Raw genomic sequence first — 27,500 nt, forward strand, 5'->3', positions numbered from 1 at the left:
CACCAATAGGATTTTTCCACAGGGGTTTGTGTTATGAAGTGCTGGTTTCTGAAGCATTTTTCCTGTTCATTTGTCTCATAGGGAAAGCCTTTGTTAAAGGGGGCCTATTATGGAAAAATCACTTTTATAAGGGGTTTATACACAGTTGTGTGGCAGCAGTGTGTGAATATAACCAGCTAATAATGGTAAAAATGTATTAAGTTTTATTTTTTATTCATCAGGTCAAAGTTTTTGTCTTGAGAGTATTTGAGACACAAGCTTTAAAGGCTCCATCTTCTTCTACGCACGGGACAGGGAGCAGCTGCTCATTTACATTTAAAGAGACACACAAAAAGAAATGGACTTAAAACTGCATATTTGCAGCATGCTGAAACGAATTATCTGTGGGGTATTTTGAGCTGGGGTGACACAGTGGCTTAGTGGTTAGCAGTGCTATCGCCTCACAGCAAGAAGGTCACTGGTTCAAGTCCCGGCAGGGTCAGTTGGTATTTCTGTGTGGAGTTTGCATGTTCTCCATGTGTTGGCGTGGGTTTCCTCCACAGTCCAAACAAATGCGCTATAGGTGAATTGAATAAACTAAATTGGCCGTAGTGTGTGTGAATGAGTGTGTATGGATGTTTCCCAGTACTGGGTTGCAGCTGGAAGGACATCTGCTGTGTAAAAGATATGCTGGATAAGTTGCCGGTTCATTCTGCTGTGGCGACCCCGGATGAATAAAGGGACTAAACCGAAGGGAAATGAATGAATAAATTTTGAGCTGAAGCATCCAAATACATTCCCTTAGATGTAGCCGACTGTGTTTAGGAGGATACACTATTTGGCATTTATTTATCTGTTCACTGGGAAAAAATGGGATAAATATCCATGTGAAACTGTGTCAGGACAGATTATACAGTTGTGGGCTGTAACACATGACGGTCTAATTCAACAAGACAAAAAGAGACGTGTGTTGCGTGACGGGCGGCTCAGACATGCAGAAATGTAGTGTGCATGAACTCACTGTCAGAGAAAGGGTCGCATCAGCATTGTCATTCATTCATTCATTTTCTTTTCGGCTCAGTCCCTTTATGAATCCGGGGTCACCACAGCGGAATGAACCACCAATTTATCCAGCACATGTTGTTCGCAGCGGATGCCCTTCTAGCTGCAACCCATCTCTGGGAAACATCCATACACACTCACTCACATTCATACACTACGGACAATTTAGCCTTCCCAATTCACCTGTACCACATGTCTTTGGACTGTGAGGGAAACCGGATCACCCGGAAGAAACCCACGCGAACGCAGGGAGAACATGCAAACTCCACACAGAAACGCCAACTGACCCAGCCGAGGCTCGTACCAGTGATCTTCTTGCTGTGAGGCGTCAGCATTACCTACTGCGCCACTGCGTCGCCTGAATATATATATATAGAAAATAATACTCATAATATTAATTAATTATAGAAATATTAAATATTTATGCATTGATTTGTAATAATAAATATATACAGTTGAAGTCAGAATTATTTCGCAATGATGTTTAACAGAGCAAGGAAATTTTCACAGTATGTCTTTTAATATTTTTTCTTCTGGAGAAAGTCTTATTTGTTTTATTTCAGCTAGAATAAAAGGAGTTTGAAATTTTTTTTAACTTATTTTAAGCTCAAAATTATTAGCCCCTTTAAGCTATGTTTATTTCGATAGTCTACAGCAGTGTTCTCCTGCTCCACCTGTACCACCTCATAAAAGAATTGTCTCTCCAAGTACCACCATAATAAGCAGCATTGAAATACAGTAGCGTAATACGCCCGATGAAGCAGCTACAGCACTGCACAGTTCAAAAAACGAGGCAGATTAATTCCTATTATAAAAATATTTAATATTGTCAGCCACTTTAAACATTATAAATAATTTGAACATTAACACTGTACTGTGCTTATATGTAAAAACAAATAAACACCAACCAAATAAACAAATAAAATGTCAATGTTTAAATTAAAATATGCTTTTAAAAGTTAAAAATGAAAGGTTACTGTTCTTAAAAAGTTTTAAAAAATTAAAAAATGTACTTAAAGGTTAAGTCTTAATATATAGTAGCCAATTCATAAACACCTGGGAATGTTGCCTGGACCTCAGAAATATAGGCTATATGTCATCATAATCATATATAAATCATTTTTGATACATTTTGAAATATATGTTGAATGTATGACATATTTGACTCCTCCGCGTACCACCAGATGGAAGCCCGTGTACCACTAGTGGTAAATGTACCACAGTTTGAGAACCACTGGTCTACAGAACAAACCATCATTATACAATAACCTGCCTAATTATGCTAACCTGCCTAATTAACCTAATTAACCTAGTTAAGCCTTTAAATGTCTCTTTAAGCTCTATAGAAGTGTCTTAAAAATATCTAGTAAAATATTATTTACTGTCATCATGACAAAGATAAAATAAATCAGTTATTAGAAATGAGTTATTAAAACTATTATGTTTAGAAATGTGTTGAAAAAATCTCCCCGTTAAACAGAAGTTGGGGAAAAAAATAAACAGGGGGGGCTAATAATTCAGGGGGTTAATAATTCTGACTTCAACTGTACATAGAAACTGAATATAGATATATTTGTGAAAACACTATTGCACTGCATTGCAAAAAAAATCACCTCTTTTCTACTTAAACAATGTTTTCCCAAAAAGCGACCTTTGGCTTAGTCCCTTATTTACCAGAGGTCACCACAACAGAATGAACCGCCAACTATTCCGGCATATGTTTTACGCAGCGGATGCCCGTCCAGCCGCAACCCACTACTTGGAAACACCCATTCATTCACATTCACACACACATTCATACACTACGGCCAAAAAGCCACCACATTGTGTTCTTTGTCTTTCGTCTTCTGAGGTGCAAGCAGTGGTGGAGAGTACTGAAAAATCAAACTCAACTAAAAGTGCCATTACTTGCCTAAAAATGTAATGCAAGTAGAGTAAACGTATCTGTGAATATTACTCAAAGTATGAGTAAAAAGTAGACCTTTCAAAAGTACTCAAGAGTAGTGAGTACAGTATTACGCTGTAAAAAGCTGATGCATTTACATGTAATTTGTGGATGTGTGTAAACGTAACATTCTGTAGTGCATTTAGTTATTGCCCAGCAGGCACACAACGTAATAAGACGTTAATATTAGGATAGATTTAGTTTGTGATGTCAGGTGACCAAAACTCAATGTCTAGCCAGCATCTAAGGAAAACGTTATTTTGGTGTCCAATAACGACGTCAAATGACGTTGATATTTGGTTGATTTAGATTGTTAGAAAGTGACCTACTGACATGAAATACTGACATTTATTCATCAGGTTTGGCAACCAAAATCCAATTTCTGATAGACATCATAGTGGTAACATCAAGATGGTAACAACAGCAAGAAGGTCGCTGGTTAGAGCCTCGGCTGGGTCAGTTGGCTTTTCTGTGTGGAGTTTGCATGTTCTCCCAGTGTTGGTGTGGGTTTTCTCCGGGTGCTCTGGTTTCTCCCACAAGTCCAAAGACATGCGGTACAGGTGAATTGGGTAGGCTAAATTGTCCATAGTGTATGAGTGTGAATGAGTGTGTATGAATGTTTCCCAGAGATGGGTTGCAGCTGGAAGGGCATCCGCTGCGTAAAACATGTGCTGGATAAGTTGGCGGTTCATTCCGCTGTAGCGACCCCAGATGAATAAAGGAACTAAGCTGAAAAGAAAATGAATAATAATAATAATAATCATCATCCTTAAATAATATTAAACTTTATTTCTTAATAAATAGGCTCATTATTCATTTATATGATTTATATATGAGATTAGAATACACGTTCGCTTTTGTAAGTGATATTATCTTAATTTAGAATAGACTGTCATATTCTCAATAATATTTGTAAAGGAAACATTGGCTCTTTATGTTCCATTTACATATATTTCAATTAATATGGTAAACGAGGGCATGTTTTTAACAAAACTAGCATTGTTTTTTTTTTATGCGTGTAAAACATTATAATTTGCACAAAGAAATGATGGGGTTCTTCTCCAAAGAAGTTGTAACTCCACCCCGTCTAGAGCGTCATTATGAGCGTTTTACGTTATAACTAACGTGGTTCAAGCAATCTGCGAAAGAGAATCTACGGGTTTTGGGGAACACTCGTCACTACATTGTTCTTTTCCCAAACTATGCATCATACTATGATAGTTCAGCTGCAAGTTACGTCATTTTTTGGGAAACGCACCCCAGCATAGTATCAGTATCGTACGTTTATTTTATTAATTTTTTTTAATTGGATGGAAGTAAAAGGTCTATACCACGATCTTTAGATGGAAACACAGCAACTGAATCCAGAAGTGCTAAGATGCTAGCTTGTTTCTAGGTGTTGTTGACAAATATGCTATCTCTGCATGGCGCTGTTGATCCTCTAATTGCATTTACTACATTACAAACTGCTTAGAAACCCCTTAGCAACCGTCTAGGACTCCATAATGACTGCATTGTTCTGTCTCTGAACGCGATCTCTGTCCATCTGGACGCTCTTTCATTGCATTTGCCCTTTATTTGCACCCATCTTCCCTTCAGCTGACACAGTGCTGTCCTTTCCCTCCCTTCCCCCAAACATCTCACTCTTTCAGCTGGATTGAGGGATTGTGGAGGATTCAGGAGGATGATTCTGCGGGCTTCTGCTGCCACTGAAAGTTCAAATCCAAGTTGAACTGTGAACAAGTCAAGTAGCAGACGAAGCCAAAACTAGTCAAGAAGCCTAATGGCATTCGGCTCCACCCTTGTGGAAATAATGGGTGGAGTTCTGTTTAGTGATTGGGTAAGGGATAGGGTGTGGTTGATTTGGTTTCCACCTATTATGTCCAGCAATGATGTTATGAGCAGTTTTTCTTAGCAAAGCCTATGTGTGTTATTGGTCTTGTGTCTGGGATCAATATTTTATTATTTGATGAAAGGAATGCTTTAACCAAAAATGATAATTCTGTCATCACTGAATCAATGCCATGGATCGAGGTAGATTGCTCTTGTGTAAATGTATTTTGATTGTGCAAATCTTAATCAATACTGACATTGGAATGTGGTTTCAACATCTTTAGTCAGCATCTTATCCTCAAGTCTTGCTATTGCTTTGGTGTAATTTTCTACATTCATTTAGTATTTTTCTACATTCATTTAGTAATTGAAAAGATTGCTAACGTCATTTCAATTACATTTGACATTTTCACAGTAGGTTAGCATAGAAGCAAAACAACAACAATGATTACATTTGCAATATTTCTATCATTCGCTAGTAGTTTAAGGTGCAGTATGTAAGTTTGGCATCCAGTGGTTGAACTAGGTATTACACTCCTGGATCAAAACACACGCAAGCACAGGTTGCCAGATTGAGGACAAAAGGAGTGTGGCGTTGAGCCTACAGGCGGATTTAAGTCACGTTCTATTTAAAAGCAACGGCACACAATAGAAGGAATTGTTCATATTATAAGGAGTTTTTGTCCTATTCAGCACCTGGAATTTTTTATTTTAGAAACGGGTTCTATTTCTCACAGCTGAACAACAGAAAACTGACAATGATCACCTCAGGTACATCTCATGTGCTTTATTCAGTGTTAAATGCTAATATTGTGAGTTTGAATGCTATTTTACATGACATTTATTGCCATACTACTGAAAGAGGCAGCAGATAGTTCACCTCAGATCTTGAAAATGAAATAAACTTTAGATCTGTGACTCAGTGTAAACATTTAATGATGTTAAAGAGGTTTAATATGTATTAATAAGATTACAAACCTTAGCATTTTGTGAGTGAGTGCATATTCTGTGCTTCTGAATGGCTGTGATTAAATTTCTGTCGTGTTTCATCTGGTGCAAACAGCCAAATTTCTTATCACTGCAAATCTCGTCATGTAGCGTGTTGTTAAGACACACAGTTACAATGTAACCTGCTCACATAATGTTTATGCCTATAATATTTATATTATTTGCTAATTAATAACTGAATGTGGAACTCTGAATCTGCGTCTCCTTTTGGAGTCTGCTACTTTCTACCGGAGGTCGCATTTCGGTGGCAGATACATGCTTAGAGAGCCTTTCTGACTCAATGAATAAAACACGCTGTTTTCCACCAAGGCAACCCGGGGTGTTGAAATCTAATTGGCTAAACTGGTATTTGATGGGTTAAAAAAACCAAAACAAAGACAAACGTTCCTGCACGTAATGCACATTTTCAAAGCAGAATATCTGACTTTAGCATTGGTTTTCAGATAAACAAGAATGTTCACTTAGCATGTTTCTTAAATATCTGCAAACACATTATGGTATTTTTATGCTTTAGAAGAGTAAAAACTTACATACAGCACCTTTAAAAACCACCTATAGTGAATTATAATTACTCTGAATCAGCATATAATTTCAGAGTCTGCTACTCTTTTACAGAGGTCGCATTTTCGGCTGCGCCCACATATATTGAGGCAGCCTTCCTGACCGAAATAGATTACGCTGTTTTTCCACCATGGCAACCTGGGGTGACAAAATATAACTGGGTAAACTGGCAGTGGGCTGGTTATAGAGACCTAAAAAAGGACAGACATTCCGACACAGAACGCACATTTTCAAAGCAGAATAACTCACTGCAGAGTTGTTTTCAGATAAACAAATATGTATGGGGCGGCACGGAGTCTCAGTGGTTAGCAGCACTACCGCGTCACAGCAAGGAGGTCACTGGTTCAAGTCCCGGCTGGGTCAGTTGGTATTTATGTGTGGAGTTTGCATGTTCTCCCTGTGTTGCCGTGGGTTTCCTCCGGGTGCTCCGGTTTCCCCCACAGTCCAATTGGCCGTAGTGGAAATGTGAGAGTGTATGGGTGTTTCCCAGTACTGGGTTGCGGTTGGAAGGGCATCCGCTGCATAAAACATATGCTGAAATAGTTGGAGGTTCATTCTGCTGTGGTGACCCCTGAAAAATAAGGGACTAAGCTGATGGAAATTAATGAAACATGTTCACAGAGTGTATTTTAAGGCTTGGTTGTGTTTATAAGATGCAAAGCAATGTGTGCTCATGCTTCATTTGTAGAAAATCACCTTATTTTTTCAAATATCTTTTAATTATATACAGCTACTCAGCTAACATGAAAACGACAGCCGTATTTCCTAGTTCCTCTGAAAGGCCCGCCATCAAGAGGCTCTGATTGGTCAGCTAACATAATGTGCTGTGATTCACAGATCGGCTCCACGTTATGAGGAAAAGTGTCACGCCCCTACAAACACATGCTTTTGCGCTGTGTAAACAGTCAGTCAGAGCAGCTGTTAGCCATATCAGGTTGTGCCTAAATCAGACAGAAAATTACATAGATCACACACAGCTATACCTCACGCCTGCTCTCTAAAATAAAATCTGACAAGTGTCTTTCACATATATTCAGAATAAGCATGTGTAAGTAATATGAAACGTTTTCGCATCTTTTGCAAGTTTGTTATTTAAGACAGAGAACACAGTAAAAGCGTCCGCATAGAGAGACACTACAGCGCTGGTGAAGATTGTGGGTGTTTACAGCGGTTTGACTGATGAATATGAGTTTGTAGCTAAATTGTTAGCGGTGCCAAACAGCATTTCCTGTTGTTTACAAGCTTGTCTACGTCCTCGCTACAACTTACCGTTAACACTAGAATCTGCGCATGTATTAGATCAACTTTAACAAATATAAACACTTTATACACTTTAAAGATTCGGGACACTTCATGTTTTTGCCGCACTACAGAGAGTGTCTGGTGTGCCGTGTTGCGGCTTCGAGCGGCGCATCCGGTGCCTCAGTCAAAAAGTTAATTCAGTGTGCGTGGTTAGTAGTTTCTGCTCGGCACTTGAAACTAGCACACAGTTGGCTGTAAAACTGTACAAAGACACAAATGATTTTGTACTCTGCTTGGTCTGTGTCCGAGTCGTACATGTACGACTGAATGCGGATCCTCTCACTACTGCTCCTTCTCTCAGTCTGCCTGTCAGACTCTGCTCCAAACGCAGAATCCAGCACTGAACTGGGAGAAATTCTGGAAGCTGTCCTTTGTCAAATGCTAGCTATATCTTTTTTTATAATTCTCTGGAACATAATTATTATGTTTAAAATTAAACTGTAAGCACTTCTCTCTTTGTGTCGTGTCCTTTAGAAACCCAAATACAGAAACAGAACAAGCTCTGTGGAAATAGCAGCATCAGGACGCCATTGAGCTTTCTCTTCTATATTACAGCATTACAGCGACTCTGGCCACGCCCCTTTGCTGCCTGTATTGCGCGTGGTGAATGCACGTAACCTGGAGCATTCGTGATCTCACTAACCCGGATGTATTTTTTTGTAGTCCCCAAAGTTCATTCACTGTAGGCTTTGCTAAGCTAACTCTGTTAAAGCCAATGTCTCGCTTTGCATTGAATTTTGATCGTCTTACATGAGAGATGTTGTTTATGTTCACACATATAAACACATATATAAAATATGATATCATACTGGACCACCTCTTTAACTATCTGCAAACATATTATGGTATTTTACTGCTTTAGAAGAGTCAAAAAAAAACAAATAACCAAAATATGTAATATTAAACAGCACTTTTTTCAACAAAAATGTCACAGGTGAGTAAATAGCCGTTCCTTTTTATAAAACAGTATCATTATATAGATAGTTTAGGTAGTTTAGAGGTGAATTCTTAATCAGATGGATGTTTCTATTCAATTCTTGACCGCTTTCCAATAGTGCCGTTCCTGCACGAGCAGTTCTACACAGCGAGAGACTCAAAGAAAGAAGCCATTAAACCATATGCCCTCCAGGTCTAAATGCCACCGAATTTCAGAGATTCCACCGAGATTTCTAACATTTCACAATGTACGTCAAATGTAATCCGTGTCCAGTTTCGTTGGCTGTCCTCTGCAGCATTGCATTCCTGAATATCACTATAAGAGATGGCTAAAACATGGGGTTCAGTCCCTGTTGGTACTGCACCACTTGAGGACTACGGAAATGCAGCAGATGTGTTTGCGGTTCACAGCTTCAGTCAGTATCTAGGTCAGATTTGTTTCAACCTATACCCATTAACTAAGAGCCAAATAAACGCTTTAGTGCCTGTATAATGGTGTTTCCCTTGCTTTGTCCGTGCCAGTCAGCAGTTTGTTGTGGTGGTGTGTGTGTGTGTGTGTTGAAAACGATTCCACGTTTCCTCTTTAGCACTAATTAAATCGCCCTTCTCTTCCTCGTTCTGCCTGTCAGAGCTGTCCATTAGCATAATAAAAGAAAGAACCTTTTGTGCAAACCTCTCAATTCAATTCCATCCGAGGGCTATTCAGTTCCCAGCGTGCTGTTAAATCTGGCCACCATTTGGAGATTAATATTTCGGCATTTGCACTTATTAATGACTCGCATCTGGCAATTAGAGAATGGAGGGACTTCCGAGGGTCAGCGTTTTGGGACGTGACAAGCTTGGATGGATTTCATTGATTATTTAAAAAATGTGTTGAACTCAGAACGTGATTGACTGATGTACACACAGTTTACTTTTAGCACAAAACAAATACATCGTACAGGGATTTCTTGTTCTGTTTGACAGAATTAAGTTTCTACCTAGATTCTACAATGAAATGTAGAAGGCAAATGAAATGTATAGGCAAAAATAAAGTAAATGAGCTAAGGGTAGTAGCTAATTTTACCCCTTAAAGTCTGCATGAACTGGAAGTTGCTGAGACTTTATTTTCAGTAAGTTAATTTACTGCCAACCAAAACTGAATAAGTTAATGTACTGCCAAGCAAAACTGAATATTAAGTATGGGGGCGGAGCTTCTTTTAAATGATCAGACTTTGATTGAAGATTACCAAAACAAACATTTTTATTCCAGTGGATTAACCTGCACAGATGAATTGTTCACCTACAGAATAACAATATGTGCAAAATAAACACGGCCAATTTTAATTCCACACAGATTTTAAATCTGATCTTTGAAATCGAAGTGAAACTTATATCCATTATAGGAACCAACAATAGTGCAAAGTAAGTCAATAACTGTTGCTTTCCAGCAATCTTCAATGTATCTTACTTCGTGTTTAACAGAACAAACAAACTCAAACAGGATTGGAACAGGTGGAGGATGAGTAAATTTGACCAAAAATGAACATAATTTTCATTTTTGGGTGAACTATCCCTTTAAGTCTAGCCGTGTGTATGTTTACTCTGCAGCTATGTTCTAAAAAGTAAAGTTTTTGCTTGTAGGTTTCAACACTGTCGAAACAATCCCTGTTCACGTGGTCCACAAAAATGAGTAAAAACCGATGGGATCGAACCGGCAATTCTATGCATGGAAGTCGGTTGCTCTAACAAAGAGGCTAAAGACCATGCCCTCTAGCGTCTGTCGCTAGAGCATCTTTTGAGGTCAGAGGAGTCAGGTTTACCTGCATATCACTACGCTAGCTGGCCTCCGTTGCACTCACACCCCTAAACCTCGCAGTTTATTTCAGTTCCTCAAAATATCAACGTGCCAACAATGCGCCTTAACACACCTCTTATTTAGACCGGCACATCCATGAGTCCATAAAGTGGCGCAAATGGATTTTCTATTTAAACAATGTGGTGCAAAATGTGAAAAAATTAGTTGCGCTGGTCTGAAAATAGCAACAAATTGCACCAAACACATCTTGCACCTTATTGCGCTGAGTGTATGATAGGGCCCATTGTTTTAAAAGCAAAATAATTAATTTATTATTTTTAGTTGTGAATTAATTTTAAGAAAACAAATCATTTCAAAAGTCTTACAAGATTCTTTACATGTTATTATTATTTGGCATTTAATTAAAAACTAATTTAAAGGACTTTTTAGAACTTTTGGGCTCCATAGCTGGAAATTTTTAGGGCCCCCAAATCATTAAATCCACGCCTAGTGACAACTTATTTGTTTTATGTTCAATCCACTTAAATTTGTGCAAATTAATAAGTTGACTTGGGTCATTTATGTTGTCCCAACATGAATCGATTATGTTAACATAACAAATTTAAGAGGATTAAACATAAAACAATGAATGAATAAATTTCAAGAATCGTGTTGTTTCAGTTCATTTTAAATAAGTAGTTTGAATAAACACCAAACATATTTATTTTTTGAGTGTACACAAGAGAACGCCAGACATTATGAAAGAGGCGAATCAGGAAGAAAATACTTGCGCATGTTTGAGTGTGTGATGAAAAGAGAGTGAATTTGGGTCACATGAGCGTCCTGTATTTCCTGATGTGTAAGTACAGCAGGCTCTGCTCGGCTCTGCTCTGCTCGGGAACAACATCATATGTTCTCCATTCATCACTGAGTCATCAGCCTGAAGCCACGCAAAATGCTGAGAATACGCACATGCCGACACATACGGAAGACAAAGCCCAGTCCAAACACACGTCTCCTACACGTAATTCTTGACTTGTGAGATAATTTCCCACACAACAAAACACAAGAGTCAACTTGAGGAAGAAAGAAAACAATATTGCAGTTTGCATATACCTGCAGGAACCTTTCAAAACAAAGCTGCTATATGAGCTCTTGAGGAAAAACTGTGGTATTTCCTTTTACCCGGTTATATTTAGGTTTAGGGCTGCACGATATTGGAAAAATCTGATATACTATATCTATATAATGTCAGCAAATGATTAAATAGCACTATTTGGAAATAAATTATGGTCACATTTTACTTTAAGGTTCAATTCTTGATATTAGCAAACAAGTAACTATGACTTTTGCTTCAATAAACTCCTAATTAGCTCCTTGTTAATAGTTATTAGGGTATTTTAGGTATTGGGTAGGATTAGGGATATCTAAAAGATCATGCAGAATATGTAGTTTATAATCACTAATAGGCAGAAACCAATTTCTCAATAACATGCATGCAACCCAGGCTCATTCTGAAAACGTAGTCCCGTGGACGTTTCTGGCGACTGCGAAATACGTAGCCGGGGGTACGTACGGCTGCATTTCATTTTTTTAAGCGAACGCTGCGGGGTGGTGTGACGATGTTCCTTTCGGCGTTTGCCGGCCGGCCGCTCGCCTTCGTGTGGAGGGCTTTCCCGCTGCAACCAGTTTGTCCAGTTAGCTCTTCGTGTACTTTGGCGGACTCGAGGTGCAGAGAGGGGCTGACCACGACGACGACGACCGGGTTCGAGTCCGGGGAAGAGCGGTTCCAGAAAACAAAAACAAAATCCAAATAATAAAGCGAACAAGTTCATCACAGGGTGAGAATGTGGTCAAAATCCGAAAACGTGGTAAAAATTAGACAAGGGCTTTTCTCTTTCTGGACGGCTTTTGTGAATCGTCGTTGGTTGGGTTTAGGGACGGAGGAGGGTGGGTCAGCCGATTGGCCGGTCGCACGGTCAATCATTCTCCAGGCAGACAGGCGGAAGGTCGTTCAACAGCGGCCTCTAGCGCGTTTACGCGAGAACAGCGTGGGAAACAGCGCGCACAGCGGCCTCTCGTGGATTCGGGAAAACAAAAACTGCAAAAATACGTACCGTAATACGGGACGTATTACGCGGTCTCCAGAAACGTCCACGGGACTACGTTCTCAGAATGAGCTTGGGCCTGGGTGCATGCATGCTAATAAGCAACTAGTTAGTGAGAATTGGTCCCTAAAGTGTTACCAATTTTGATTGATTAAGATGATTCGGTAACACTTTATAATAACTACATTTAATACCTACTAATTAATACCATTTATTAAACATTAGCAAATGGTGAATTCATTATCTGTTAAGCATTATCTCTACATTAATAGACGTAAGCAGTTTATAACTGCAGCTACACATGCTGTATTCTTGACTTACAACCACTTTTATAACCTGCTTAATAGCAGTACTTTCATACTTTGTGGATGATTTCTTCTTCATTGCTAAATTAATCGCATTATTTACAAACCAGTTATTTAAACAAAGTTGGTTATTTTTTTAAGATCATTCAGAATGAGTTAGTAAATGATTAATAAACTATTAAAATTAACATTTATAATTCTTATTAATGCTTCATTATTCATTTCTGTTCGTTAGAAGATACACAAATGAAACAGTATCAAATAAAAATAAATCTTTGTAATCTCATCTAAAATAAAATTACTGTACAGTTTAAACAGTGCATCTTATTATATTGTTAAATTATTATATTGTTGTTGTTTTATCCAATTTTATGTCGTAGTTTGAACACTCCTGTTAATCAGCAATGTTTAAACTTTACAGTAATATTACTTTTTAGATTAGATTGCAAAGATTATTGTTCATTTGATACCAAACCTTTAATTGTCATTTATAAGGGATTTATGAAGCAGAAATAGTCCTCACTTTATATTACGTCACAAAACTGCTTGAAGTTGAGTTAATAAAGCATTTATTAACATACATAGTAACCATTACCTTGTGCCTGAATAATAAGATACATAAACGTTGATAGAGTTAGTCAATATAGTTAGTATCATTTACTAACTCATTCTGAATGATCCTAAAAACCCTCAACTACTCTTAAATACAAATGGTTTGTAAATAATGCGATACTTAATTCAGTAATGAAAAATAAATCATAACAACATATGAAAGGAGAATTATTAAGCACATTATAAATGCTTTTGTAAATCAAGAACAGAGCATTTGTAGCTGCGGTTATAAACTGCTTACTAACGCTTAATAATGTAGAGGTAATGCTTAACAAATAACGAATTCACTAGATGCTGATGCTTAATAAATGATTTATAGTGTGTAGTTATTATAAAGTGTTACCGATGATTCTGTAGGGGAGTGAATCATGCATTAAATGTAGTAAACAAATGACATGCATATGATAAATTCAATGAAGCAAAAATGAAATAAACAGTCGATGCTTTATGGTTATGTAAAAGTAAATGTAGAAATTACACTGTAAATTCTTTACTGTATAAATAATTCAATAAAATTGTTCTTAATTAAACTTCCAATCGAAGTTAATTTATTTGTGCCTGAATACTTGAATCTCTCTCAGGCCTTAAAAACATGCAAATCCTAAAATTTCACTCCATTGTGGTTAAACTATGCATCAACATTGAAGCAACAATCCCAACTCAACATTGCATATCTATGTGACGTGCTCTATTGCAGATGCACACATTGATGAAGCAATACATTGTGCAGCCCAATTTATGTTATATTGGATTTACTCCATTTTTTAAGTTGAGTGGTTGCAAACAATTTATATGGGTTGAATTTAAACAAACAAATGAAGTTGAACATTACTAAATTTAATTTCTTTGTGGAAATTAAGCCTGTATAAATTGTTTGCAACCACTTACCCTAAAAAATTAAGTAAATCCAATGAATCATGGGAATTTCAGCCCTAAAAACAAGCGTCAAAACATTTTTATAGTGTCAAATATATACAGTATATGTAACGGAGGCCAGCTAGTAAGGGCTGTGCAGGTGAACCTCACTCCTCTGACCTCTAAAGGTGCTCTAGCGACAGACACTAGAGGCCATGGTCTTTAGCCTCCTTGTTAGAGCAACCGACTCCCATGCGGAAGGTTGCCGATTCGATACCAGCTCCGAGCGGGTTGGGTGGCGTAGGATCGGCAGGGTTACATGTATAATATATAAATATGCACATTTAAAATAATTATTAACAACTACATCTTAACAGAGGTTTTGCATTAAAACTATGTTTAATAAAGAAACATAGTGAAGTCCTCCTCTTTAGAAAATTAATTCAGTAGGTTGTTGTCTCAGAAAAAATAACCAATGCATCATAATCAAATGAACATCTCCTTAAAGGGATTGTTCACCCAAATATTACTATTTGCTCACCCTCGGGTGGTTTCAAACCTTTATGAGTTTCTTTCTTGCATTAAAAAGAAAAGAAGATATTTTGAAGAAAGAAAAAAACCTGTAAACATTGAATTCTGAAGTGTTTGTCTTTTCTACTATGGAAGTCAGTGGTTACAGGATTTCAGCTTTCTTCAAACTATCTTCTGTTGTGTTTGAGAGAAGAACGGAACTCTTAAAGGCTTGAAACAAGTAAAGGGTAAGTAAATTATGACGGGATTTTCATTTTTAGGTGAACCTGCCCTATTTTGGTTTAAAATACTGCAATTTCACACCATATTAAGTTAATATTCACTGAATGTTTATTACATGTTTATTAACTACAATGAATCATCATGCACAGAAGATTAACCAACTAAATAAGCATGTTCCTTATGCTCTGCACTTCCTCCTGACATATTGAGATCATCTGTCTAATGCATTTATGTGGTGAGTGTATGCGCGCGCACATGGCCGCGTGTGCACGCAATTACAATGCAGCCCCTATGTAAATACATGTAAAATAAAGAATATATATATAATATATATGTAAACTTTGCTGGAAAATAGCATTGAAATGTTGCAATGCACAAAATGAGCCCCCTAAAATAGAGAAGGAAAGGGAGAGAAAGAGGGTGCATATGCCACACCTCACTCATTCAGAAGCACAGCAGTTCCCCTCAGCTCTCCCACTGTACGACATAATCACATGCTCTGTGAGATTTACAACTGCAGAGTAAAGCTTTAGTTTATTTACGCGGCATATGTGCAGCCATATATAGTCCAAACGCAACGCAAAAGCCACAGTGCGTGCGAGTGTAGCGCCGCGTCTCCAAAATAACCAGCGCTTCAGCGAACAATAGTAAACACGAGTGCTAGACGTGTCTGAGTCACTGGAGCGAATCGGTTCAGTTGAATTGTTCCTTTTAGTAGCTTAACTGAATGATTCAGTAATCCGTATTAATAGTTTGATACATACTAACCGTATCATATCTGCTTGCGTGTTTATTTTGTTGATCAAAATATTGTTATTGTTATTTAAACTCAAGATTCACTTTAAAATACAAATGTGATAAATTAAGCTTGTTTAATAGTACACAAAAGCTATCATATGGAAGCCCTACATACAAAGAAGCTTACATTTTCACAGCGTTTTGTTATATTTAATAAAACAAAATCAATTAACTAACTACACATCTCTTCGCATATCTGATAGCTCGATTCGCTCCAACCAGTTCATCACAAGGAACCGATTCAATATCAAATGATTCGTTTTCGAATTGGACATCGCTAACGCGCTCCGTGCACACAACCACGATCCCAATCAGTGTATGAAAATCGTGAAGGAACTATTACGACAATCAGACTAAAAGAAGCAAAACAATTGTTTTGAAAATCTCTTAAAATCATCCAAATTTGTACCCTACGCGAAACCAAAAATGACCTACATTCTCCCCTCAGACAGACTGTAGATTTCCAAGATCCTAGATTTCTAGTGTGATGAACAGATTTTCCCCCCCAAATCCATTCGTGTCATCTGATTTCACATATACGAGTCGTATGTATTAATCTAGTAAACAAAGAAAAACTGCTCAATCGTTTGTTGGTTCTCCCGTTTAATCTTAATCCGATTTGAATCTCGCTCTCCGTCCGAACAGCACCGAGCGCACAATAGAAAATGAACCTAAACTCTGATAATAACCCCTGAACATGCTTCTTGTTGCACACAAACACATGTCCGATGAATGGACGAGCCTGCAGAAGTACAACAGAGACAGCTGCACCCACCTCGTGGTTAGAAAGGACGCCGGTCCGGTCCGGGGGGTGTGGACCGGTGCTGTCCGGCGATGGAGCTCCAGCACGGGCTGCTGAATGGAGGAGCGGCTGGTCCGGATGGTTCAGACGGAATGGACAGGTGTGTGGGGTGCTGTTTGGGCTGTGTGTTTGTGCTGGATGCTGTCAGGATAGGGACCAGCTTAATCCTCCATCTGAACGCAGACAGCCTCTCCTCGGCCACTCCACCCCTCCCTCATCCCTGCTCAGTCCGATGTCCGATTCGCAAAAGATTTGTTCTTTTAAAGGGCTCTGAGTTGATTCAATAGAACCGGTTCGCAGCGGGCTAGACTCTTCGTAAATCACTCTTTACGGAGAACATTTGACTGTTAGTGTGGATGGAAAATGTAATTGTTTGATAAAAGTCAATACGAAGAACATACTTTTTAAGTAAATATCAGGATTTTAATTAATATTACTATAATAAAGTCGACGAACTACCAAAAAATGAGCATACCACTACTACTACTGCTACTACTATACCATTATTAATAATCCTGGGTTATTCTGAACCAGATGTAGAATCGATAATTTGACACTTGATTTTTTACTTTCATTTAACATACTTACTTGATAAACCAAAATCTTATTTAGTCTTTGGATGAATCCAGCACTTACTATTGGCGATATCCTCCTAAATAAAACTTGTCATGGACTTTTCGGATTGTAAATATTATTAATAATAATAATAATAATAATAATAATAATAATAATAATAATAATAATAATAATAATAATAATAATAATAAAACAGCCACCTCTTCACTCACATTTAAAAGAGCACATTTGCTTTCAACTGAGGCACAAACATTTTTAATCCATAAAATACTTGGTAACTTATTTGAATATTTCAGATTTTGTATTGAAATTGACAATTGTTTAAGGATTTATGCATTCTAAAAATAAATATTCAAACCTAAATAACAGCTTTAGAAAGTCTGTATAACAATATCCATTTAAAGATCAATTCAGTCTATTTAAAAATCAATTTAAAGATCAGTGTAGCAACAAAATACCAAGTAATTGTATTTTAAACCAAAATACGTTTACCTTTATTTATTATTTATTTTTTGGCAAACACTCATCTCAAACGATTTGGATCAGTTTGAAACGATCCCTCCGAGTGAACCGATTCTCTAAAATGAATCAGTTTTCTGCACGCTCTCATCCCTCAACCCGACGCCTTCTGTTCCTCTCTGTTTCTCTCTCTCTTTCTCTTTCTCTTCGTCTGTCCCACTGGGGTCCTCCTGCAAGGTCAGTCACGGCGAAACACGCGGAAATTAAACGCCTGGAAGAAAACTGAACACAACTACAAACACAAAAAATATGATACACAGACAGACAGACAGACGGACGGACAGACGGACGGACAGACAGACGGACGGACGGACGGATGGATGGATGGATGGATGGATAGATAGATAGATAGATAGATAGATAGATAGATAGATAGATGATAGATAGATAGATAGATAGATAGATAGATAGATAGATAGATAGATAGATAGATAGATAGATAGATAGATAGATAGATAGATGATAGATAGATAGGTGGATGGATAGATAGACAGACAGACAGACAGCCAGCCAGCCATGCCAGCCAGCCAGCCAGCCAGACAGACAGACAGATAGATAGATAGATAGATAGATAGATAGATAGATAGATAGATAGATAGATAGATAGATAGATAGATAGTCATGTATGACGTATGTTGAATTATGAGTGCCATGTTATTTATTAAGCAACACACACCACACCATTAAGACTAATGTGTCCTTATTTACACATTTCCACTGTTATATATATATCCTACATTACAAAATATCATTCATACAGCAGCACAATGCTTATTTCATTTGACTGACGAGCCTTGTCGGTCCCCATACATGGACAGATGTTACAACCCGGAAGTTTGTCGTCAGCGCACATGACCGGAACCCGATCACATGACCAGTGTTTTCAAAGAAAACTTGTACCCATTCACCCAACCCGGTCGTGGCTGAGATCCTGCGTTTTATTACTGTAAGTGAACGACTTTATTACCCGTTATACATGCATAATCACTATTCGATGTCTTCGAGTATTTATGAACGCGGCAGGGTGTAAATAATGCAGTACTCTTTCATGTTGTTTGATGCCAGCTCATAAACAAACAGTGAAATGATTGTATGCTGCTATAGTGATTATGAACTGTACTATACGTGTTATTCGAGCATATTTATTAAAGTATAGTATATAATAATAGTATAGTATAGTATGTAAATGTGCATTTTCTGCTCCTGACTGCATTTGGCAATGTCAGAGTTGTTCAATAAGGTATTGACATGTCTTTATTTTTAGTCTTCAGGTTGCACAGTGTCCTGCTATCAGTGAAAAGTCATGAGACTTGTGATTCTGGATGACTATGATCTGGCCAGCGAATGGGCTGCAAAGTACATCCGCAACCGGATCATCCAGTTCAAACCCAGTGCTGACCGCTACTTCACTTTAGGACTTCCAACAGGTAAACTGAAGGAGTATATGCAGCATTTTACCCTTGTTTGTTAGGAAAGTGAACATGAAAGCAAAATTTACTTCCCAAATACACTTTTGTTTGCCTTTTTAAGGCATCTCACAGGAAAAAACTATCCTTTTTCCCACAGTAGATTTGTTTAAATGGCTCAAAAACTCGCTAGTTTTTACTACATTAAAGTAAATACTAGAGTGTTTTTGAACTATATCATATTACAGTGCTTAAGCAGTTTTTATATAGTTTTCTATAGTATTTTTTTCATGTGGTGTGTCTCCTCAGTGCACAGTTATTTTGTGTTTTACTCTTCTTTGTTTAGGAAGACGAAAGCAAAATTTACTTTATGAATACACTTTTTTTTTTTTTGCCTTTTAGGGTATCTCGCATGAAAAAAAACACCTTTTCCACAATAGATTCACTTATATTGTTCAAAAACATGCTCTTATTTATAGAATAATTTCTAGTGTTTACTATAGTAAATATTAGAGTGTTTTCAAGCAATATTATATTACAGTACTTGAATTAATCTGTTGTGGAAATTCTATTATCCAATAGTTTTCTACAACTGATTTACATAATTACGCTACAATACAACACAGTTTACTGTAGTAAAACTAAAGTTTCCGACAGCATTTATTACAGTTTATCAGTTCACTTTAGTTAATACTACAGTATTCTTTATCATTCATTAAAAAAAGAGTTGTAAATACGATATAGTTCAAAAATACTATCATTTTTTTTCATGTGGTGTGTCTCCTCAGTGCACAGTTATGCTGTGTTTTACTCTTCTTTGTTAGTAAAGTGAACACGAAAGCAAAAATTATTTTACAAATACACATTTTTATTGCCTTTTATGGCATCTCGCATGAAAACCCCCCACTTTTTTCCACAGTAGATTAATTCATATAGTTCAAAAACACACTAGTATTTACTATAATAATTGAAAGTAAACACTAACATGTTTTTGAACAATATTATATTACAGTACTTGATTTAATCTGTTGCGGAAATTCTATTAACCAAAAGTTTTCTACAACTCAATTACACATATTACATATATATATACAATACAAAACACCACAGTTTACTGTTTCCACTCTAGTTAATACTACAGTGTTCTTTATCATTCATTAAAAAGTTGTAAATACTATACAGTACACTACACTTTACTATGATTCAAAAGTACTATAGTATTTTTTCATGTGGTGTGTCTCCTCAGTGCAGTTATGCTGGGTTTTACTCTTCTTTGTTAGTAAAGTGAACACGAAAGCAAAAATTTGCTTTATAAATATGCTTTTTTTGCCTTTTAGGGCATCTCATGTAAAAAAACAACAACTTTTTTTCACAAGAGATTCATTCATATGGTTCAAAAACATGCTCTTATTTACAAAGATAATTTCTAGTGTTTACTATAGTAAATATTAGAGTGTTTTCAAGCAATATTATATTACAGTACTTGAATTAATCTGTTGTGGAAATTCTATTATCCAATAGTTTTCTACAACTGATTTACATAATTACGCTACAATTCAACACAGTTTACTGTAGTAAAACTAAAGTTTCCGACAGCATTTATTACAGTTTATCAGTTCACTTTAGTTAATACTACAGTATTCTTTATCATTCATTAAAAAAAGAGTTGTAAATACGATATAGTTCAAAAATACTATAGTATTTTTTCATGTGGTATGACTCCTCAGTGCAGTTATGTTTTGTTTTACTCTTCTTTGTTAGTAAAGTGAACACCAAAGCAAAAATTATTTTACAAATATGACGATGTGGGAATATTTCATTAAAATGTAATAAATTCCTCTGCTTATCAATCTACACCATTTTCTCAATCCTTTTATTCCTGATGTATAAGATTAGTTACTATTGTACGCTGAAATTTGTTACTTCTTACAGATTATGAATATCATATTACACGTTCTGCTTATTTTTTAGGTAGCACACCCCTCGGCTGCTATAGGAAACTGATTGAGTATCACAAAAGCGGAGACCTGTCCTTTAAATATGTGAAGACCTTTAACATGGACGAGTACGTGGGTGAGTGTGAATCAGTCCGAATTCTCATGGGAAGTGGTGAGGGAACAAGATATGCAAAAACACTGCAGAAGTATAGAGTCTCTGCATAAAGCAATGCTGAAGAACATTTACACTCGAGGTTTTGTAGTCTAGCGCAGAAAACATTTAATAAAAAATATGTCATTAAAAGGAGTTGCACTTCTGAAATGGAGACTGAGCCAAAAGAAAATGAATGAATAAATGAAAAATAGTTGCGTTTTGACATTTTATGACTTTAAAACGTAAAATTTCCCTCCAAAATCTTATTATTATGAGCGTAGTAGTTTGTGTTTTTATAAATCCCATTATTCTCTGTGGTTTCGTTCTTATTCTATTCCATATAATTACTTATTTTTTATTATACATATGTATACAGTTGGGGTCAGAATTATTCGCCCCCTCTGAATTTTTTTTTCTTTTTTAAATATTTTCCAAATGATGTTTACAGAGCAAGGATATTTTCACAGTATGTCTGATAATATTTTTTCTTCTGGAGAAAGTCTTATTTCAAGTAGAATAAAAGCAGTTTTTAATAAAAAAAAAAAATGTTATGGTCAAAATTATTAGCTCCTTTAAGCTATTTTTTTGATAGTCTGCAGAACAAACCATCGTTATACAATAACTTGCCTAATTACCCTAACCTGCCTAGTTAACCTAATTAACCTAGTTAAGCCTTTAAATGTCACTTTAAGCTGTATAGAAGTCAAATATCTAGTCAAATATTATTTACTGTCATCAGGGCAAAGATAAAATAAACGTATGTTTAAAAGCATGTTTTATGCGTAAAACATATGCTGGATAAGTTGGCGGTTCATTTCGCTGTGGTGACCCCAGATTAATAAAGGGACTAAGCAAAAAAGAAAATGAATGAATAAATGATAAATAATTACCAAATCAATTTACTTGAGGAAAATTCCTGACAGTGTTCATTATATGGATAAATATATTATTAAGAGTCAAAGATAAACTATTAAATTTTAGTTTAAAGTTCGAAGGGTGATAATAAAATGAACAAAAGAATGTCTGCTGTATGGATAATTTTATTGTGAGACACCTAAAACCTAATAAATTTTCATTCACATGTTGTTGAATTACTAAATATAAAATTAAATGTAAAATATAAAATAAACTATAATATAAAATAAAATAAAAAAAAAAAAAAAAAAAAATATATATATATATATATATATATATATATATATATATATATATATATATATATATATATATATATATATATATATATATATATATATATATATATATATATATATTTACATATTTATATACATATTTAAAATATGCTGTGCTGTTATAAACTGCTATAATTACAATCATCTGAAGTTCAGAAACGTAACTTTCATGCACGCATACAGAGTAATCCTTTAGGAAATTCTCTAGAGAATTTCCATTTTTTTTAATCCATTCCACTGATCTTCAGGTCTGGTGGGAGCACTTTTAGCTTAGCTTTGCATAAATAATTGAATCTGATTAGACCATTAGCATGTCACACAAAAAAATGCACTTTTCATTGTCTTAATAGACGATATAACTACAGAAGAGTCAAGCTTAAAATAGCAAAGTTGTAGATTGTTTTTTTTTTCTAATACATTTGGAGCGAGATGCTAATGGTCTAACCTGATTCAATGCTAAGCTAAGCTAAAAGTGTCCCACTGGACTCACAGATTGGCTGAATAGCTGAATGGTAAAACTCACCAGTTTAACTCTAGGGGAGTTCTAAAATGAGCATATTTCCAAAAAAAGAGTGTTTTTTTTTTAAACGCGTGACCATTAATTCTTGCTAATTTGCTGTTTTTCTTTAGGTCTGCCCAGAGATCATCCAGAGAGTTATCACTCCTACATGTGGAATAACTTCTTCAAGCACGTCGACATTGAACCCCAAAACACTCATATACTGGACGGCAACGCCAGCGACCTGCAGACCGAGTGCGAATCCTTCGAGCAGAAGATCAGTGCTGCTGGAGGCATCGAGCTCTTTGTGGGAGGTTTGTTCAATAAATTTGACCCCAAACTTTGGTTTATCAGACACCAGAATAATCAAGAGACGTTTGTAACAGTGCATGGTGATGCATATCTTCATTTGTACACATAAAACTGTCTTTCTAAGCAGTTTGGCTGCTGCAATAACACCTTTTGTCAATAAGAGAGATTCCAAAAGCTTAAATGATGATTGAACACTCGTCTCCAAACTCAAAGGTCTGTTTGTTGGCTGCATAGTCAAGTCTTAAGCTGTTAGCAATAACTGATTATATCTTTATCAGTGTGTCTTGTCCAATTCAGCATTATTATTTACCTATTATGCAAATGTTTATTTTTATTTTAGAAGGGTTTTAAAGTTAACACAGTTGTGTTGCAACAGGCTGTGAATATAACCAGCTTCTAATGGTTAACATTGATTTATTGTATTTTTTATAATCACACTTGATAAAAATAGTCTGGAGAAACACTTGGATTGACATTCTCCCTTGTACGTGTCACCATAGGAGGAAAGCCCCTCCCACTAGTGACAATCTCTCCTTCATTAACATAGGACTTTAGTCTTGTTTTTGAATCTGCCATTATGCTGATATATAGGTGTTTTAGCTCCGCCCTCTTTTGAAAAGAGCACAATCTCATTTAATTTAAAGTGACAGTCACCAAAACACCACAATTAGGATTACAGCCTAAAAGGGGCAGATTCAAAGAGTTCTAAAACATTATTTGTGTGGTATTTAAGCTGAAACTTCACGTAGTGATGTTTGTTTAACAGAGCAAGGAAATCAGTATTTCTTCTGCAGAAATTCTTTTTTCTTTCAGTTTGGGTGAAATTGGGTGAAATATTAAATATTTTTTAAATGAACATACCACTGTTGTCCAGTGACTTGCTTGAATAACATAATTTGACATAATAAATAACATAATAAATTTAGCTTTATGCTGAATATCTTGCAAAACTGGTCAAATATTATGTACTTTCATCATGACTAATACAAAAAAAGTTATTCATAAATTATGTTTGAAATGTGAAATATTTAAAAAATAATACATCTCTTTATAATTCATAATAATTTTGCCTTCAACTATATGTTTTGCATGTAATTTTTTTGTTAATAATAAAACACTGATCCAAATGAAAAGGCTATACCTGACAAAAGTCTTGTTGTCGATCTCAGTTGTAAGAGCAAGAAATAATAACGTGGCTTCTAGTGGATCATTTGGAAAAGTGGCAGAAGGTGGATTTTTTTAGATGAATCATCTGTTGAACTGCATCCCAATCGTCACAAATACTGCAGAAGACCAACTGCAACCCGCATGAACCCAAGATTCCCCAAGAAATCAGTCAAGTTTGGTGAAGGAAAAATCATGGTTTGGGGTTACATTCAGTATGGGGGCATGCGAGAGCTCTGCAGAGTGGATGGCAACATCAACAGCCTGAGGTATCACAGCCTGATCTCAGGAGAAAACGTAAGTATTTTACGTTTTGACAGTTTAGTGGCTAATTCGTACGAATTCGTACGAGTTCAGTCGTACGAAATGGTATGATTTTAAAAAGGAGGCGTGGCACCTAACCCCGCCCCTAAACCCAACCGTCATTGGAGGATAAGCAAATCGTACTAAATTGTACAAATTAGATCGTACGAATTCGTACGAATTAGCCACTAAAAAAAGTTACGAATTGCCGTGAGATTGTGTTGGGTATCAAGACGTTTGTGCTGCCCATTACATTACAAACCACAGCAGAGGGCAAATTCTTCAGCAGGATAGCGCCTCCTCATACTTCAGCCTCCACATCAAAGTTCCTGAAGGCAAAGAAGGTCAAGGTGCTCCAGGATTGGCCAGCCCAATCACCAGACATGAACATTATTGAGCATGTCTGGGGTAAGATGAAGGAGGAGGCATTGAAGATAAATCCAAAGAATCTTGATGAACTCTGGGAGTCCTGCAAGAACGCTTTCTTTGCCATTCCAGATGACTTTATTAATAAGTGATTTGAGTCATTGCAGAGATGTATGGATGCAGTCCTCCAAGCTCATGGGAGTCAGACATGATATTCATTCTGTTTCCACTGCAGCATGACTTTATATTCTATACTGGACATTATTTCTGTTAAGTGACAAGACTTTTGTCTAAGCAAATCATTAAATCGTTAAAAATCAAGGCATGATCATATTTTATTGTGGTAAAATAAGTGTAATCTAGAGGCCTTTGCCTTTAATATAAACCAGTTCTGATACCAAATGATCAACTAGAAGTCCAGTTATTATTGGTTATTCCTTAAACTTGAATAGGCGACATGACTTTTGTCTGGTAGTGTAGACTAAATAATATAAGAGGATTATTATTTACAAATTTATTGGGATGCAAAAAATATAGGTGTATAATTTATAGTCAGTTTTTTTTAATGTAACTACAAAAATGAATTCCTTGACATATAATATATAACATATACTGGATTTTGCAATCCTGATTTTCCTTACTGTAATTTTGTTTTTCATTTGTTCTGTGATTTATATTTCTTGCTTTGCAGCCCAAGTACTTTCATATTTAGAATCATCACATATATTTCTGTTCCTAATCATTTATAAATCACTTTTTTAGGCATTGGTCCAGATGGGCACATCGCCTTTAATGAGCCTGGCTCCAGTCTCGTGTCCAGGACCCGAGTGAAGACGCTGGCCAAGGACACCATAGTAGCCAATGCACGCTTCTTTGGGAACGATCTTTCCAAAGTGCCCACCATGACTCTAACAGTTGGAGTAGGAACAGTGATGGATGCCAGAGAGGTAAATTAAAAAATAGCAGATCATCTTTAGTTTGGATATTAAGAAAGAAAACGTCTATTCATTTTATTTATGTAACATAATTTATAGCAAGTTTCTTTTCTTTTTTTAAATAAGTTAGATAAACCAGTATTCCAATTTTGGTTCTTGCAACACAAAAAAGTTTGGACAGTAAAGCATTTACCACTTTGTAATGTTGCCATTCCTTTTCACAACACTTAAAAGACGTTTAGGGACTGATGACACCTAGTGATGAGGTGTTTCAGGTGTAATTTTGTCTCATTCTTCCGGCAAACAAGTCTTAAGGTGGGCAACAGAACAGAATGTTTGTTGTCGCATTTTGCGCTTCAAAATGCGCCACGCATTCTCTATTGGAGACAGGTCAGGACTGTAGGCAGGCCAGTCAAGTACCTGTATCCTCTTCCTCCACAGCCAGGATTTTGTAATGTGTGCAGAATGTGGTTTAGCATTGTCTTGTTGAAATACTCATGGGTATTCGTGGAAAAGAAGGCAGCGTGTTGTGCTCCAAAATGTCTTCCTATTTTCAGCAGTAATAGTGCCATCACAGAAGTGCAAGTTACCTTTGCCAAGGGCACTGACACAACCCCATGGACTGACATACCCTGGCTTTTGGATTTGTTGCTGGTAACTTTTCTTCTTTGGTCCGAAGTACACAGCGTCCATTTCTCCTAACAAAATATTTGAAATACTGATTCATCTGACCACAGTACATGTTTGACTGTGTGATGGTCCATTCTAGACCCCTCCGAGCACAGTGATGTCGTCGACGCTTCTGGACACTGTTAAAATAGGGCTTCCTTTTACCACAGTACAGTTTTATTCACTCTGTTTTATTTAGTTTTTCTCTCTTTGTCCTCACTGTTATCCCTGGAGTTGTTTTATTTCAAAATACTTGGATACAATCAACTTAAAGACATTAGTTTTTGCCCAATTAAAACTTAATTAAATAATTAAATATGTTTTGTTGCGTAACTTATGTAGCATATCAACCATAAAATACACATTTACACAATAAGTTGTTTTTCATATCAGCTGTTTAAAAGTAAAGTTTAGGGTTTATACAAGTGCTGTAAATCCTTGAAAACTGAAAAAAATGCTTCGATTTTTAGATTATAAATAAATAATTGAATATTTATTATAATTGGATAAATTTGAGATGAAAGGTGACACTTTCAAATAAATGACCTTATTACAAATTACAGTTTCAAAGGTCTTGATAAGGGTATTGGGTGCAAACTTCTACATTTTCCCCTAGAATACTACAATACTGTACTATAGAATACTATAACAAACAACATCTCATATAGTGTGATGGAGTAGTATGTAAACATTTAATGTACAGTTTCAAAGTGCTGGAAAAGTTTAAAATGCACCAGAAAAGTACCTAAAAGTGCTTAAATTTGATTTTGGAAAACGTTTTAGGACCCCGAAAGTAACACTTCAAGTTATATTTTGAGTGAATGAAATATG

General features: G+C 36.3%; 2 protein-coding genes across 2 annotated transcripts in view; one reads left to right on the forward strand and one right to left on the reverse strand.

Moving 5' to 3' along the window:
- Window positions 1–16,827, reverse strand: part of frmpd1b (FERM and PDZ domain containing 1b) — an 80,032-nt gene extending 63,205 nt beyond the window's left edge. Inside the window, exon 1 of the mRNA XM_056471960.1 lies at window positions 16,610–16,827. The gene's annotated coding sequence lies outside the window, so the exon portion shown is untranslated. The remainder of the gene's footprint in view (window positions 1–16,609) is intronic.
- Window positions 16,828–18,574: 1,747 nt separating this feature from the next.
- The window catches only part of gnpda2 (glucosamine-6-phosphate deaminase 2), a 15,043-nt gene continuing 6,117 nt past the window's right edge, over window positions 18,575–27,500 (forward strand). The window contains exons 1-5 of the mRNA XM_056472763.1: window positions 18,575–18,677; window positions 18,996–19,158; window positions 21,109–21,210; window positions 23,052–23,234; window positions 25,828–26,012. Of these exons, the coding sequence (XP_056328738.1) occupies window positions 19,035–19,158; window positions 21,109–21,210; window positions 23,052–23,234; window positions 25,828–26,012 (594 nt within the window). The 5' untranslated portion in view covers window positions 18,575–18,677; window positions 18,996–19,034. The remainder of the gene's footprint in view (window positions 18,678–18,995; window positions 19,159–21,108; window positions 21,211–23,051; window positions 23,235–25,827; window positions 26,013–27,500) is intronic.

Source organism: Danio aesculapii, chromosome 14 (genome assembly GCF_903798145.1).
Source record: "Danio aesculapii chromosome 14, fDanAes4.1, whole genome shotgun sequence".
In the NCBI taxonomy this organism is placed as follows: Eukaryota; Metazoa; Chordata; class Actinopteri; order Cypriniformes; family Danionidae; genus Danio; species Danio aesculapii.